This window comes from Microchirus variegatus (genome assembly GCF_963457635.1).
Source record: "Microchirus variegatus genome assembly, chromosome: 10".
NCBI lineage: Eukaryota > Metazoa > Chordata > Actinopteri > Pleuronectiformes > Soleidae > Microchirus > Microchirus variegatus.
The window spans coordinates 14,305,979-14,321,634 of NC_139811.1; the positions used below are offsets into that span (position 1 = coordinate 14,305,979).

General features: G+C 40.2%; 2 protein-coding genes across 2 annotated transcripts; both read right to left on the reverse strand.

The window, feature by feature from the left end:
• Nucleotides 1-1,696: 1,696 nt before the first annotated feature.
• gaa (alpha glucosidase) lies at nt 1,697-11,317 on the reverse strand. Its single transcript, XM_083896256.1, has 19 exons — nt 10,438-11,317; nt 9,057-9,208; nt 8,629-8,794; nt 8,208-8,304; nt 7,996-8,115; nt 7,738-7,856; nt 7,467-7,598; nt 7,127-7,237; nt 5,891-6,004; nt 5,639-5,723; nt 4,969-5,086; nt 4,586-4,719; nt 4,281-4,432; nt 3,882-4,030; nt 3,597-3,738; nt 3,323-3,421; nt 2,281-2,445; nt 2,003-2,155; nt 1,697-1,905 (listed from the first exon to the last, which is right to left on the reverse strand). The coding sequence occupies exons 1-19, from the start codon at nt 10,966-10,968 to the stop codon at nt 1,840-1,842; spliced, it is 2,805 nt and encodes a 934-aa protein (XP_083752382.1). The 5' UTR covers nt 10,969-11,317; the 3' UTR covers nt 1,697-1,839.
• On the reverse strand, nt 11,012-14,693 carry LOC310932486 (N-acetyllactosaminide beta-1,3-N-acetylglucosaminyltransferase 3-like; the record flags this gene model as incomplete). The annotated part of the gene is made up of 3 exons (XM_083895812.1): nt 11,012-11,017; nt 11,450-11,511; nt 13,862-14,693. The coding sequence occupies 3 exons, from the start codon at nt 14,691-14,693 to the stop codon at nt 11,012-11,014; spliced, it is 900 nt and encodes a 299-aa protein (XP_083751938.1).
• Between the last annotated feature and the right edge of the window lie 963 nt (nt 14,694-15,656).

The window sequence follows — 15,656 nt, forward strand, 5'->3', positions numbered from 1 at the left end:
AATCACTCACGTGAAATATCAACAATTTTCCTGTTCAAGATAATCTCGTAAATGGGAATTAATCACGATAAATTAATGCTCTTTCTTTAATGCATGTTATCGTTAGTCTCATCATCCCATCTTTGGGTCTGACAGTTAGCAGAACCCGGCTGACGGTAGAATATGTAGAAGAAGATGGGACCAGGCTTTCGCCACCGCAGCATTACTCGCACACAGGCCCATACTAACATTATATGCTGTGTGGGATACTCCATCTATTCTGAGCCACCAGTATTTTAGTTTAGCTGCCTCTGTCGGGGCCGAAACCCTCGCCGCTTACAACTCAAAAGTTTGTTTTCGCTAGCAGCTAAAGAGGACAACCATGACAGATGCCCCTCGCGACAGAGAGGCGTGTAGTCATACACCTGTTCCAGTAGCAGGAATAAATGAATAATAACAGGCACCGTGTCGAGAAACGGGACCAGACAGAGGAGCACTCACCTTCAGTCCCCGCTGCAGGAGTCTACAGCCCGTGTCGGACATCCATGTCACCGGGCGGGCTGCGACGGAGCAGCACGTACCGGCGTCGTTTTTCCTCACTTGACAAGGATTTAGCTCAGGTGTGGGATAGCGTAGCCCTGTTTGCCCCTCTGTTTTCCAACAGTGACACCACACGCCCGTCGCTGCAGTTGTTTTTAGAGCATCACATGCACTTCCGGCCATTCCTTTCGAAGTAAAATGCAATGTCAAAGAATGTATGACAAATGATTTTATTTCGAAAGCTACACGTATCTCACTTCCTGTTAGACGCCTCGTGTATGTCCCGCAACTTGATTGTGAAGATCGAGACCAAGCCCCTCCAATTCCGCTGCTTCCGGAATGCCAGGGGCTTTTACTATAATACAACAACAAAAAACCGTGAATTTAACATTTACGACAAACTGAAAATAATGGTTTTGAGCATAGTAAAAAAAAAACATTAACAGATATTTATTTTATTTTTTTGATAAACAAATCTTACCGCTTTCACCACAAGTGACGTTTTTTGTAGCTTGGTTTATCATCAGAACCAGAACTTAAGCCAGAGCATCTCTTCACACAGCTGCTGAAACATTTACTTCTTCTATTTTAAGCTTTTCTTTTTTAGTCCAGGCAATAATTCTTCATCAAAATAATTACACACACTTTCCTGCCTTCAAAGTATAAAGTGAGTTTGTTTTCCAATCATGTGCTTTGGTAGTGAATTATTTTGGAAATAGTCATTTCAGTTTTGATATAAACTATAATAAAATAAAACATTTCCCTACTAAGATTTCCAAAACTTAAGCTTTGTTCTTGGCACGTTTTATCTGTTCAAGTTTATTCTTGGGGAGAACTATGCATTTTATTTCTGTGCAAGGTGGTATACTAACATTAATTCTGATAATGAATGAATAATATATTCTATATATGATATCATTCAGAATTGAAGAATCAATAAAAATACAGATTCAACGTCATACAGATTTAAGAGTCACTGTGAACAATAAACAATCTGATAGATGCACAAATAGTGCAATTGTGCACTATTTGTAAATCTGTAAATACGTACAAATTAGAGCACTTTTTTCTCCACAGTTTTTATTTACTAATTAAAACACTGAAACACAATTTCAGAAAATGCATTAGGACTATAAATATATAGTTACAAGATTGCATACATTCACAAGTCATGGAAAGGTCTTGATCCAGTGATTGGTGTGACACTGTCACAACACCTGCTGCAGAGGGATATAAGCAAATGCAGCCTGTAAAAGAAAAGCATCTGTGCAGAGTGCAAACAGTCCCAATGGCCATCTAACAACAACAATGTTGGCTGCATCAGAGAGCCCACTGGACTGTAAAAATCTTTGACATGGGCAAGGTCAACTTGGTCACTGTCAAGACCTGTGGAAAGAGACAAACATATAAACCACTTCAGAATTATAGATGTCACTTTTCTGTAAAGGTCAATTATCAAAGGAAGACTTCACCAAGAATTCACCTTTGTGTCGCTGTGGTACATGAAATCACTGACTTTCTCCCCATTCGCCAAAACATAGCGGGGAGGTGAGGGCACTCCAAACACCCGCAGCCCTCCCAGCACCAGTTCATCCAGGGCCCCATTTAGCCTCAGAGGATCACTCACAACCTGAGACTGATTTGGAACCAAAGTCAGTAAGTTAGTAAACTGACGTTTGACTCAAGTGGAGCAGGATTTACATGCAAAATACGCTTCTAGGGTTTTGATAAGCACATTCCCATTACTCATCTCTTCCCTACCCGTCCAGCAGTGAAGACGACATAACAATAATCTTGCTTTTTGTAGGTGTCAAGACTGTCCCCATCGTCCCAGAACAAGTCTCCCCAGGCCCAGCCACCTGCTGAGAGTGCCACCGTCAGGAAGAAGGGGTTTCTGCGTGAGGCTGTGGTTGTCAGAGCAGGATCCTTTACAGATCAAAAACACAGATCGGACAAAACATTATACTATATTACAGAATACACATATTTTAATGATATGCTAATGTATTGTGTTTTTCTTTCATTTGACAAACAAGTCATGGACAGTGGCAAAACAAAAATTGCTATAAAACCAGATATTTACCAGTGATTCGTATAATCACACATGGATTCCAATCTCCTGCTGCATCCACTGATTCAATTCAATTTTGATTCATACAGTCCCAATTAAATTTGATTTAAGATCATTTCATTTGCCGATGTTTCACCGTCCAAAACAACATGGCTTGGGTATGAAATAGACTTAATCGTACAAAATGTTGATGTCTTTAATCTGGTGCATCACAAAAAATATGAATTTTTACATTTATATTGACCATAGTAAGTAGTTGTATTAATGCACTTCTTACTTAATATGACCACACAGTGCAACTCCACAGTAAAATCGTAGATGATAATTCAAACCATGACTTTGTCCAGTAGAGGCTTTGCTGTGGGAGCAGCTTTGCCTCTTTGATTATCAGAGGTAACAGTGATGTAATGTTGTACAAGGGAGGATATAAACAAAATAAACCTGAGCAGACATTTACAACACCAAAGCTTCTGAAAAGCAGCAGGTGGAAGCATTTCTGGTTCGACACCATAAATGACAAATTAATGAACAAATCTGCATTCTCAGCTGTGATCTCATGCAAGACTATCGTGGTCAAGTCTAGTGAGATTTGTCCCGAGGATATAGGAAATGGCATAAATTAAAAGGTCGATCAATATCAGATCTTTTAAATGAAATTCAGAATGAATCAGAAACTTGACACTCTCCGACTGAATGTTACATTTGTGTTGTGTTGTCAGCACAGACACTTACCTGCTGGGGGATAATGTGTCCCTCCCTCACATGTACGTTGATCGTGTCCAGAGGGGTTGAAAGGAGCAGGTACTGACCCTTACTGTAAAAAGGCTGACCCTAGAGTAGAGCGCAAAAGACAGAAGAGCAGACCCCACAGTGAAAGCGGTTAATGCTAATATCATGCATTACCACAGGACACAAAAATCATGCTGGCCTTTACCTGTTAACAAAATCTTACTGTACTGAACTGTATATATTATTGATTAAAGAAAAATAATGTGAAGCCACTCACATTATGCAGGTTGTACCAAATGCCAAAGGGTAGGTAGGCAGACAACTTGACTGAGCCTTGCTCCAAAATTGGGCTAATGAGGAGTGAACTCCCCCACAAGAACTGCCGGTCTATGGTCTGACAGTTGGGGTCAGTGGGAAACCTAAAAGGGAAGGAGGGATACACAAATGTGTCCTTTATTATATTTTTGTTTGTTTTTTCATGTGGGAAAAGTAGAGAGCCAGAAAAGTATGAGGGGAAGCAGAGAGGACGACATAACAATGATGATGAAATGATGAAACATACTCCATGAAGAGAGGCCTGGTCACAGTGTCCGCGGAGGTGTGTGCATGATGAAAGAGTGTGTAGAGAAAAGGGAGAAGGGAGTAACGAAGGTTCAGCGCGCTCCGCATGGCAGCCTGAGCCTCCTGCCCAAATACATACGGCTCCTGAGGCTAACGGGCACAGACACACAAAAACACAGAGACAATAGGAGGAGACACTGTAACCACTATTCATGATACATGACACAATGGGACTCATTTTAAACATTCAGGGCATGCCCTCCATCATAACCCCACCCCACCCCCTGAATGGTGCTGGGGCAGCACATACAGTATGAGAAGTGGAACGAACTCTTGAATCAGTACAAAGACACATATAGTCAAAACAAACAAACAAAAGAAAAAAGTGTTTGGAACTCACAGCATTGGAGTTGTCATTGTGGTTCCTCATAAACGGGTTAAAGGCCCCAAGCTGCATCCATCGTACACACAGCTCCTCAGTGGTGTTGCCTTCAAATCCACAGATGTCTGCCCCCACCAGAGGAACCCCGAACAGGCTAAACTGCAGCACAGCTGGGGGGGGGGGGGGGGTTGACTGATGTTTAATTTAACCATATACAGGTCCATAAAAAAAAAGACGACCACAGAATTGAACCCACTTTGTAACAAGACTGTTATTGTATTTCAGGCTGTGAACCTTTTGGAAACTACAGCTCATCTCCTCACCAGGGATGGAGAATCGCAGCTGCTCCCAGTCACTCCTGACGTCACCTGTCCACACTCCAGAGAAGCGTCCAATGCCAGAGTAAGAGGAGCGAGACAGGACAAACGGCCTCTTCCCTCGTATCTTTGTAAGAGCTCTGAGAGCAGCAACCAACCCCAGAATCAATATACAGAAGACAGAATAAATAACAAAAGCCAAACAACAACTACATCCATATATTCCACTGAGCCACATTATGGTCCACTGAAATAAATCTAGCACTTGCACAAAGAAAATCTGTCCTTTGTTGTTTTTGTTGTTTTTGTTGTTTGACAGCTACAGCAACTAATGACTTAATCTGCCAATACACCCCCTAAAGAACTCACTCTGCAAACATGGTTCGAACCTGTTTGTGGCATATGCTTCGGTCAGTCCGTACATATTGTGCAGGTTGTAGTGAGTGGATTGCCTCTGCTGAGCCGACATGCAGAGAGTTCCTGAGTTCAACTTTCCTCCGACGACTCCTGTTTTAATGAGATTCAGAGACACAGAGACAAAGATTTGAAGAAACACTCAGAACAAAGAAACCGGTATGCATCTGCAGAACATTCATGCACTGTATGTACTATAAAAGGCCCAGTATAGAAGAATTTGTTTAATCTAATGGGGAGGCTGCAGACTGTAATGAACAGATGACATCTCCAATCACCACTTCCTTTCTTAAGCTTATGTCAGGGCCTTCACATACCAGAAAGGACATTGTTTGTTTGTGTAGAAAGCTTCCGATTCAAACTACAAACTATGCTGTTAAGCAAGACCCTTGGTCAAAGTGCATATAAAGGGCTGATTCCAAAGCTCAGAAAGCCTAAATAATTGTTATTTACATTTGTATATAATGTATTGGTTATTAACTTATAAAAACATACTTATGGAGAGTGCATTTGATTTCAGCCAATAAACTCTGCTAAATGTTACACACTGGACCTTTAACATAACACAACTGACAGTATAATGTAAATACAAGATTGTTTTTTTTTATGATTTCAGATGCTGATCATTTGTGACAAAACACTAACTAGGTGTGTAAGGCGGGTCTTCAAGATCAGTGTGAGGACAACCCTCCATTGAGCCCTGGACAAAATTGGCTGGTTCATTCATATCCTGGATGGAGCATTGGAGATAGACAAAAATATATTAATTAGGTGCAAAGCAAACTACACACAGCCACTAAGAATATTCTAGAACTGACAACCCGATTTCACACATACTTGATATCTTGTGTTGTACTTTAATCATATCATTTGTGTCTTAATAACATACACACTCACAATCCACATTCCATCCACAGGCACTTTAGAATGAAAATCTCTGATGCAGTCTTCCCACCACTGTCTGGTCTCTGGGTTGGTGAAGTCAGGGAAGGCTGTAGGGCCAGGCCAAACCTGGAACACTATACAAGATGAAATTTCTTATCCAAACAACCAATGAATCATTGGTTGTTTGGATAAGAAATTTCAGTTAAATATATCATATAGGAGACAAACACGGTGATATTTGAGAAGTGAAATAAAGTTTATATGATTTACAGAAAGTGTGCAAGAATTTAAACAAAACTAGGCATGTGCATAAGTTTAATTTTGTGCAGCCTCCTTTTGCAGAAAGAACAGCCTATAAACACTTCCTATAGCTTCCAATTAGTGTCTGGATTCTGGCAGAAGGTATTTTGGACCATTCTTCTTTACAGAACATCTCCAGTTCAGTCAGGTTTGATGGTTTCTGAGCAATAATTTCAATAATATTCAGGTTTAGGGACTGAGATGGCCATTCCAGAACGTTGTATTTGTTCATCTGCATGAATGCCTTAGTAGATTTTGAACAGTGTTTAGGGTCGTTGTTCAGCCCCGGCGCAACTTCAGCTTTGTCACTGATTACTTGACATTGTTCTGCTGCAATCTGCTGATATTGAGTGGAATCCATGCAACCTCAACTTTAACAAGATTCCCAGTCCCTGCACTCGCCACACAGCCCCACAGCATGATGGAACCGGCACCACATTTTACTGTAGGTATCAAGTGTTTTGCTTGGAAAGCTGTGTTCTTTTTCCGTCATGCATAACGCCCCTGTGATCAAGCGAATAGCTTTCTGTATCCCTCCCCTAAACCATGATGTTGAACAGTCATTGTTTTCAGGTCATTTGAGAGTTTTTGAGGCTCCCATGTTGCCACTCTTCATAGATGCAAAGAGGAGAAACACTTACAATTGGCCTCCTTAAATACCCTTTCTCATGATTGGATTCACCTGTGTATGGAAGTCAAGGGTCACTGAGGTTACCAATAATTGGTGCTAAATTTATTGAAATCAATAAAATGACAAGGTGCCTAAATTTATGCCTAATGCCTAATTTTGTTCAAATAATTTGTGCACACTTTCAAAATCATATAAACTTTATTTCACTTCTCAAATATCACTGTTTGTCTCTTATATGATATATTTAACTGGAAAATCATGAAAATTTATAGGGGTACCCAAACTTTTGCATACCATATATAAAAAAGGGCTCTTACCTTCCCAATCAAAATGTGTCCTGTGACATTTTTAATGAAGACGTCTCGTTTCAGGCCATCATCAAAGGGAGGGTAAGTTCCAGTGGGGCTAGTGCTACTGATCCCTGGATCCTGGGGCAGAAACCAGGAGAGCACAGCAGTCAGAAGCTGAGAGGCATTTGCTGCCATCTACTAAACACACATTGTTTCATACACTGTAGTTTATTTTCAGTTAAACAGCTGATATAATATATGTCTGTTTTTATTAATTATCCTTTTTATATTATTATCATAATGCAGAAATATGTACACACGGTTGGATCTGAACCTTCAGGTTGAGGTCTAAGAAATTAAAACACACCAGAATAAGGATGTACTTCATGCCTCTCCTATGGAATTCTTCTACCATCTCTGGGAGGTCACCAAATCGCCAGGGGTCAAAAGTGAAAATCCTTCGATTGTCTGCGTAATCCAAATCATTCCACTGCACATCCTGATGGTGAGAAAAGGAGACAATCCATTTACTCAAGAGTCCAATTACAGCTTCTATGATTGTTCTTGTTGTCTATACCGTCTATTCATAACACTAACACATAAGGCCATAAGGAAATTATCTTGGAAATATCATTTACCAATGGAAAGTTGGCATTGTGCATGCGTTGCGCAACCTTGCGGGTTGTATTAGTGGTGGTGTAACCCCAGCGGCAAAGATGAAATCCCAGGGACCAATACGGGGGCATCATGGGATGGCCTTGGGATAAATAAAATATACTAAACAGATTAATGAATCTAACTCACTCTTTATACCTATTTAAACCGACACTTTTCATGTGTTATATACACAAGGAGCTGTAGTATCAACAGTCAACACGAAAAAAGATGCACCTTACCAATGAACTGAAGGTATTGTCGTATAACACTTTGAGGGTCAGGACCTAAAAAAATGTATAGGTCCAGGATTCCTCCAGTTGACACCCAGGTGAGAGCAGGAGTCGGCTGAAGCGTCACCTCTGCAGACACATTAAGGCATTCAGTAACAGTTTAGTATTTGCTCGGACAAAAATATTCAGCAGAAAATCTTATTGAAGAAATCATTTTGTACCAATTGCATTGCTGTTGAGAAGGAAAACTCCATGTGCTAATCCATCAGCCTCCTGTACAATGTAGAATGGATGGGAGCCATAAAGGTTAGCATGAGCCTGCAAAGAAACACACCATCAACAACCTGAACACACAACAGGGGGGATAAGTAGGAAATAACAAAATTATAGTATGGACAAACTTGGTTTAAAAGTGTGGTAAACACTATTTCAGATAACTGGCATCTGTTTAGATCATTGACATGGTCATAGACCAGGGATTATGATTTCTTATTTTTTTTGGAATGTAAAACAACTGTATGTTTCTTAATTATTATTAAGAAATGTATTTATTTTCTCTTGACACATTTAATGCAGTATATAGTGTGACTGCTTGAGGGCTCCCACAACTCAGGGTTTGTGTATTCGCAACAACAGACTCACATGAGGTGCCATGTCTCTGTTCCAGAGAGTAAGAGAAGTCCAGTAAAGGTCGAGGAGGAGGGAGGTGTAATGTTCCCCAAGGCCAGACACAAGGGAAGAGGCTAGTGTGGTGGACAACTGCAGGTACTGGTCAGCAAACAGCAGAGGTCCCACAGTGGTGTTTATACTAAAAAAAAAGGAAGGAAAGACACACAGAGAATTAACAAACAAACGAAAAAAAAAGAAATCTATTTTCTGTATTGCAGGTTGTAGGATGTAGGCTCTGTTGCCTCAATAGAAATATAAAACATAGACATACAATAACATGTACAAATGTAGTCTCATAAAGCTACAAATGAGGCTGATAACATGTTATTAGATGTGTCAAAGGTACTCAAATTACAATATGGTAGTACGTGTGATGTAGATGAAAACTGAAATGTACTCACATTGTGTTTCCAGTGGATTTACGTCGCACTATGAAACCAAATGGGTCAGACTGGTATTCGGTGGTGTAAAGGACATCAGAGTTATCTGCTCTGCTCTTGGGAACATCAGCAGGGAGCTTGACCTCATATCGCTGAGAGGACGGGTCCTTCAGCTTGAGGGTGAACATGTCACAGTTCAGTTTTGTCACATGAAGTCAAAGAATTCTATGGAAAAGTGTCAATCTAATGTCTTAATCATTTTATACATCAATAAAAAAGATACAAAGAAGATTCCAGGTGCTGAATATGCGAGATACAGGAATGTGCGTAAATGCTGCGTAAACTGAGTAAATGCTGAGTAAAGTGCGTATAGGTTAAACAAGGAGTGAAGCCTGTTTTGTTATTTTGGGCCACTACGTGTAATCTGTTAAATCATTATAGTATAAAATAAAATCCTAGTCCAACACAATAGACAGATTTACCCAGGTTATCTTATCTGTTAATATTTCAAATGTATTGGGAATTGAGGTATTGTATACTCAACAAAAAATATAAACGCACAAACAGACTGTCATGACATTTGCTCAGATTCTTGATGCATTTGTTTATGGAATGATTTATTTTGCTCAAACCCAGTAGTCCAGTTTCACTTGGCCACTCCTATTGACTCCAATCTCAGATTGAGTATTTCAACTCACGAGAGTGATGGAGCATGGCAGAGTGGTGGTCAATACGTGTGACCAGTACACAGACACTCCTTATGGTCTGGTCAATAAAAGGGCACACCAAAATGTGGACTTTTGTCACTTGTCAATATGCCACAGACGTCACAAATCATGAGGGAGCGTGCCATTGGCATGCTGAGTGCTGGGTTGAGCGTTACAGCTGTGGCAACACAACTGAATGTGCATCATTCCACTGTCAGCCGCCTGTGGACTCGTTTCAGAGAGACTGGAACGACAGCGAACCGTGCACATGCCCGCTAGCCACGTCTTACCGCGCCCGCTCAGGACCGGTACATGCGGCTCCAGCACCTCCGTGATCCGTTCCGCCCAATGACCAGAACTGCCGGTGAGACTGTTGATCTGCACAGACAGGCGGATTTCAGCGCAGACAGTCAGGAACCCCCTGTGGGAGGTGAATCTCCGAGCATGCCGACCGCACTAGGGTCTTGACCTCACAGCAGCCCAGCAGAAATTGATCCTAATGCTTGCAAATTAAAGCCACTTAATTGACAAAGTTGTACTGTTATTTTTGGATAGTTACTCTGTTTTGTCACATAACAATAACTTTAGTTTTTCTTTGTGCGTTTATATTTCTGTTGAGTGTACTTTCTTCATCACAATTATTCGAATGGTTGCAGCAGATTAAAAAAAACATCAACACAGTATTGGATACTCACAGTGAGGTGCAAGCAGTCTGTGGTATCCTCAATGATTTCCAGTCTTAGTGTGGAGATATCTCTGGGCAGGTACGAGGGCTTGGCACGAGTCAGGGTGGCAGCCAGGCCTCGTTTTGTTGGAATGAAGGGACCCAGTTTATAGCCAGGGTACAAACTGGGGTAGAAGCACCAAGGTGGTCCAGCAGAGTTGGGCAGAGGTGTGTAACAGCAACCCCTTTCCTCACACTGTCTCTTACTGAGAACCCTGTCCCTGGCACAGTCAAACCGACTTTGTGGGGCCATGGTGCATTTGTCATCTCTATAATTACTAGTCTCTTGGAAACTTTCAGGGTGATTTTCACTTGAAAGTACCGATTTATTGTGTGTTTCAGCTGGATTAGTAATACATGCTATGCTCTTGTTTGGCTCGGCACAGACAGGCCTGACCAGTGTGGTTTCACGATCAGACAAGTTGTTCATGTAGAAACAATTTGACAAAGCAAAAGCGATGAGGACAAGAACAGCGACTGTAAAGTTAGACAACACAGCCATGCTAGCACAACAGATACAATGGCAGGTCAATGAGCCCTAAAGTTTAGCTCTGCACACACACATTGGTCAATTTTAAACTAAGCTGTTAGTGGCACAAAAGCCGTGATGAATATATGGGTTACACAATACATAATCGTTCGTTATTAATAACCAAGTACTTTTCATTGACCCACTTCATGAGCTAGCTTTACATGAACTAGCTGTTAGCTTGCGATTAGCTACCAAACAGCTCAGTGCGGAACTACATTTAACTCTCCCCGCAAAATGATTTACCTGCGAGCAGTGACAGACAGGGCGTTTTGTGAAAAGGCTGCGAAAATGGCAATTTATATAAAATAAGACGTCTGTAAAGACGGCGCACGTCTGCTCCACATTTGACAACAACAATAACAACGTGCAGGTACGGTAAGCACACTGGGACAAAAAACGCTCAAAGTGACTGCTGCCAGACCATAGATATTTAAAAGGGTAGATGTCTTACGGCGTAGTGTCGAACGTCCGCGATGGCGGCCATCTTGCCCCAGTCCATCTCTCTGGTGGGATCTGTGGAACCCGAGGTAAGTTAGTGATCTGCACGCAAATGCTCTTATCTCACTGAAATCTTGACGGATTTACAAACGGTTTGGTTTCTTACAAACATTATTAACGTTGTCTTAATTCTGGATGCTTTAACATATTGAAACTGCAGCTTTTCTCTTCGTAAAACAACTTAATCGTGCAGCTTAGTTGTGTATCACGGCTCGGCTACATTATCTAGCCTACTTGCGCAAGTTATCAAGGTTGATATTTTCCATTATATAGCTAGGTTTTACTAACCACAATAACAAACTTAAGTTGCACATGATTTCCAATCGGGTTGGTTTGTTAAAAACATCTTACATTATGATTTCTACAGGAAATTGCTGACCAGGGAAGATGCCAGACTTTTGTGCAGCCTACGGATGCTCTAATCGCCGTGGGTGTGATTTTTCTGTTTTTTACCAGAATTCCGTTTTTTTCGGCCTGAAAATGAGCCTCACGTGAATCATTTATTTTTTTAGGCTTAAATGTAATAGAGACAAAGTGGAGTTCCCATTTTGCCGTCACGTCATGGTAGGTGCACTGTATATTTTCCTTTTTTTTGTCCTTTGCCAATCACACCCCTGTTTAAATTTAGGACAATCGTTAGTTACTTAGTGGAAGTATGTACAATACAGGTCCTGTTACACAGGAACAGTGTTGCTATGACATAATAGTATTGCAAGATTGTTTGTTAATACAAGGCTTTTTAGAATATGTTTGTTTACACAATCTCTGAATGTTTCTGTTTTTAGTGTGGTTATCTTATGCTTAAATTACAAACATGCATGAATACATACTACAATTACCCTATAAATATGATAATTTAGGTGTGTATTTGTGTGTGCGTGTCTCTCTCTGTGTTTTGGTTTTTTATTTGGTTTTACAGGACTGATTTTTGCACCACACTTTTGGTTCCTTCCACTTACTGATTTACACCAATCTCCCGTTACTTTATATTCTTCACTATTGTTAATCCTTATCATTGAATAAATATTATTTATATATTATTTAATATGTGTATACCTCCAAAGTAGTCTAGTTCTCTTTACAGTGTGGGGATTTCAACATACAGCATTTCTTGATTTCTTGTATATTTGTAAAGGGAAATCTTGCATCTATTTTTTTTTTTTAACTGCAAATAAATGTCACTTTTATAAAAAAAATTATTACTTGTTTAAACTAAACAAGTGATATTTCAAATGATTTTAATAAGAATATTACTAATATCCAATTATTTGAATTATTACTTGTTTAAACTAAATATGTAATAATTCAAATTATTTTATTGTATTAGAAATATTCCTATATAAAACTTTATATCTCATGCCATTCTATATCCTGAGTTTTAGTAGCCCATATATTGATTTAACATAAATACCTTGCCTGTGTGTACATTCATTGCACCTTTTTGTTCTGTTTAATGTTATTTAAAGCCCATGGCTTTAATTATTCATAAATATGCAGTGACATAATAACTACATCTCTGACGTTTATAACAAACCAAACCGTTTGGAAATTGGTAGAAAATTGAGCAAGTTATGGTTATTTTAAAAAGTCCATGTACCACAACAACACATGTTATTTGTGAGCGAGCTTACTGTGACAAGATGGCCGCCAGAGCGGACGAGACATCTACCCTGTATTATATCTATGTGCCAGACTCCCTGTCCCACTTCCATCTCAGTCTTCTTTATTGTTTAATGGCACTTGGCACACAACTTTTAAGGGCATTACTGATGTTATGGTGAATTCTGCGTGTAAATCTCCACAGCAAAAAAGAATGGACTCAGGTGAAAAGTTCTTCATCTTAAGCATTTATTGAGACAATAAAACATACAACATAGTAATAATAATCACCAAAACTATTCTGCCTACTTTGCAAGCTGCCCCCATGTCATCATGTGAAGAGTATGTTATGACGAGTATGTTGTCATTCTCACATATCAAGTTTCAATACAATACAATACAATTTTAACATGGGAGTCAATGGGAGCTGTGCCCAGAAATCTCCGCGCTTTTAGGTGATTTTAAGATAAAACGCAAGCCATATGAAAATAAAAACAACACACAGGCTTAGACAACAACCGTAGCAACGAGGGCTGCTTCTTCAAGAAAGAAGCAGCCCTCAAGTTGATCAAATGTGTGAGGCATACTGTCACCACGACAACCTCATGCTACTAAACATTGAAATATTAACATTTCAGCTTGGAATCATGTGTTTTTTCCCACATAAGAGATATGTCTTCGGGAGGGTATCCGTGCGACCATAAAATGTCTTGATAAAAGCAAGGGTCATATTTATTCACTTTGTTTATTCCAGCAGCCCACACACCCTTAAGGGGAAAAGGCCTAAGTCCTGCTTCGGCCAGGCACATCCCCAGGTAAACATCATCCATAGGAAAAATGGGAATGGACTGAGACATGATGTATATGACCTTAGCTGTATAGTGAGACAGGAGGATGCTCCCACCACTACAATAAGGGGGGTATGAATTTGACTCTTGTACTTGAACAGGGACAAAATATTTGCTAAGTGGGTTTCTGACGGGTACATCACTCAGCTTCACATTCCCGACAAAGAGATGTTTGCTTCCGTCATTGTCCTCCAGGCCTTGGAGATACTTCATCATGTTGTCTGTGTTGGCAAAAACATCATCATCACCATTAAGCAAGAAGCGAGCATTCGGACAGGTCTTCTCCATCCACTCCAGGAAGAGTATCTGCTTCACTGTGAGGTTCATGTGTGTGTCCACAAGGTCCCATTGGAGAATGTCATTGTACTCATAATGCTCCAGTTCAAGTAGTTTGTTCTGTCTCAATTTTTTCAAACCAGTGTAAGTTGTTCCTGTGATGAAGACCCTGCGAATCTTCTTACCATTGTGTAGCCTCTCTTTAGCCCAGGTTTTGCGAAGAACCTCTCTACGTTTGTAGTTTCCGGGGGAGGTCTTAATGACCAGAAGGAAGAAGACATCTGCAGATTTATCAGCTCCTCCACATTTGTCTGGAACGTCCAGTAGCATGGAGAAATGGCGACAGTGTCGATAGGACAGAAAGTCTTTAATTTGACTAGGAAAAGAGCTGAAACCTGTGATGTTCGCAGCAGATGTATTTTCTTGACATTTTGGTCTGGGGATGACTTGATGGCTTGGTTCTTTTTGTCTCATTTGACTGTCTTCCTCTGGTCCCTCATCAATATTGATGTGTATGTTTATGGGGCGATGATTCTTTATTAGGTAACTACAATTCCTCCAGTGAATGAGGAGCCTCACAGCAAGGACGACTGCCAGCCAGAAAATAGCATGTCTGATTTTATTCATCCTTGAAACTCTGCAGAGAAAAAAAAAACTTTAATCAGCATATCTGTAGTGGCGCATTTCAAACGGCTCACTTCACCTCGGCACGGTTAAGTTGCGTGTCCACTACCATAATACCAAGTACCAGGTACTTTTTTAGTACCTGCCAAAGGCTTAAGACCAACAGTTGACATTTACTACATTAGAAGTTCACAAATCACACCGTAACAAGTAATCCTGCACCAACCACCCGAACCAACCCTAAACTAAACCTAACCCCACATTGGCTCCTACAAGTTTGAGTTAATTTTTTCATTCAAGCAGGGACAATACATATTAATGAACATATACATGTAAATATGCAAGATCATAGCCAAACGGCTAATTTCCATCTTTAGTCCCTTTGGCAGGTTGATAGTAAAATCATTAAAACAACAATAACAACAAATAGAATAGTTAGCCTTCATGGCTAGTATGAGTAGGAGGAATAATTACACTGAGAAAAAACACAATAGAACAGAAAATAAAAAAAGAAAAGAAAGAACATGGAAGAGTTTAATGGATCGTGAAACATGTGCACCACACAATATACATGTTTAGGGCTGTGGCAACAGTGCTGTTCTTCCAATAGCCAAACTTTAAGATGTTTGGTAAAAGAGGTCAGAGTCAGTGGTATTAAATTCCAGGTTTGAGAAGCACAAACAGAAAACGTGGTTTGGCTAAAGGCACTCTTTCTAAGAGGAACTACACAGTCTCCTCCAGAGCCAGCTCTTGTTGATCTGTTTGAGTTTTTTTTCTTCACAAATTCTTGTAATGGAGGAGGTGCTTTGCCAT

Coding starts and splice junctions, on each gene's coding strand:
- gaa (XM_083896256.1), bottom strand. CDS start 10,968: ATGGCTGTGTTGTCTAACTTTACAGTCGCTGTTCTTGTCCTCATCGCT. Junction 8,305..8,628: donor ACAGAGACATGGCACCTCAT/GTGAGTCTGTTG, acceptor GTTTCTTTGCAG/GCTCATGCTAACCTTTATGG. Junction 7,599..7,737: donor ACAATGCCAACTTTCCATTG/GTAAATGATATT, acceptor TCTCACCATCAG/GATGTGCAGTGGAATGATTT.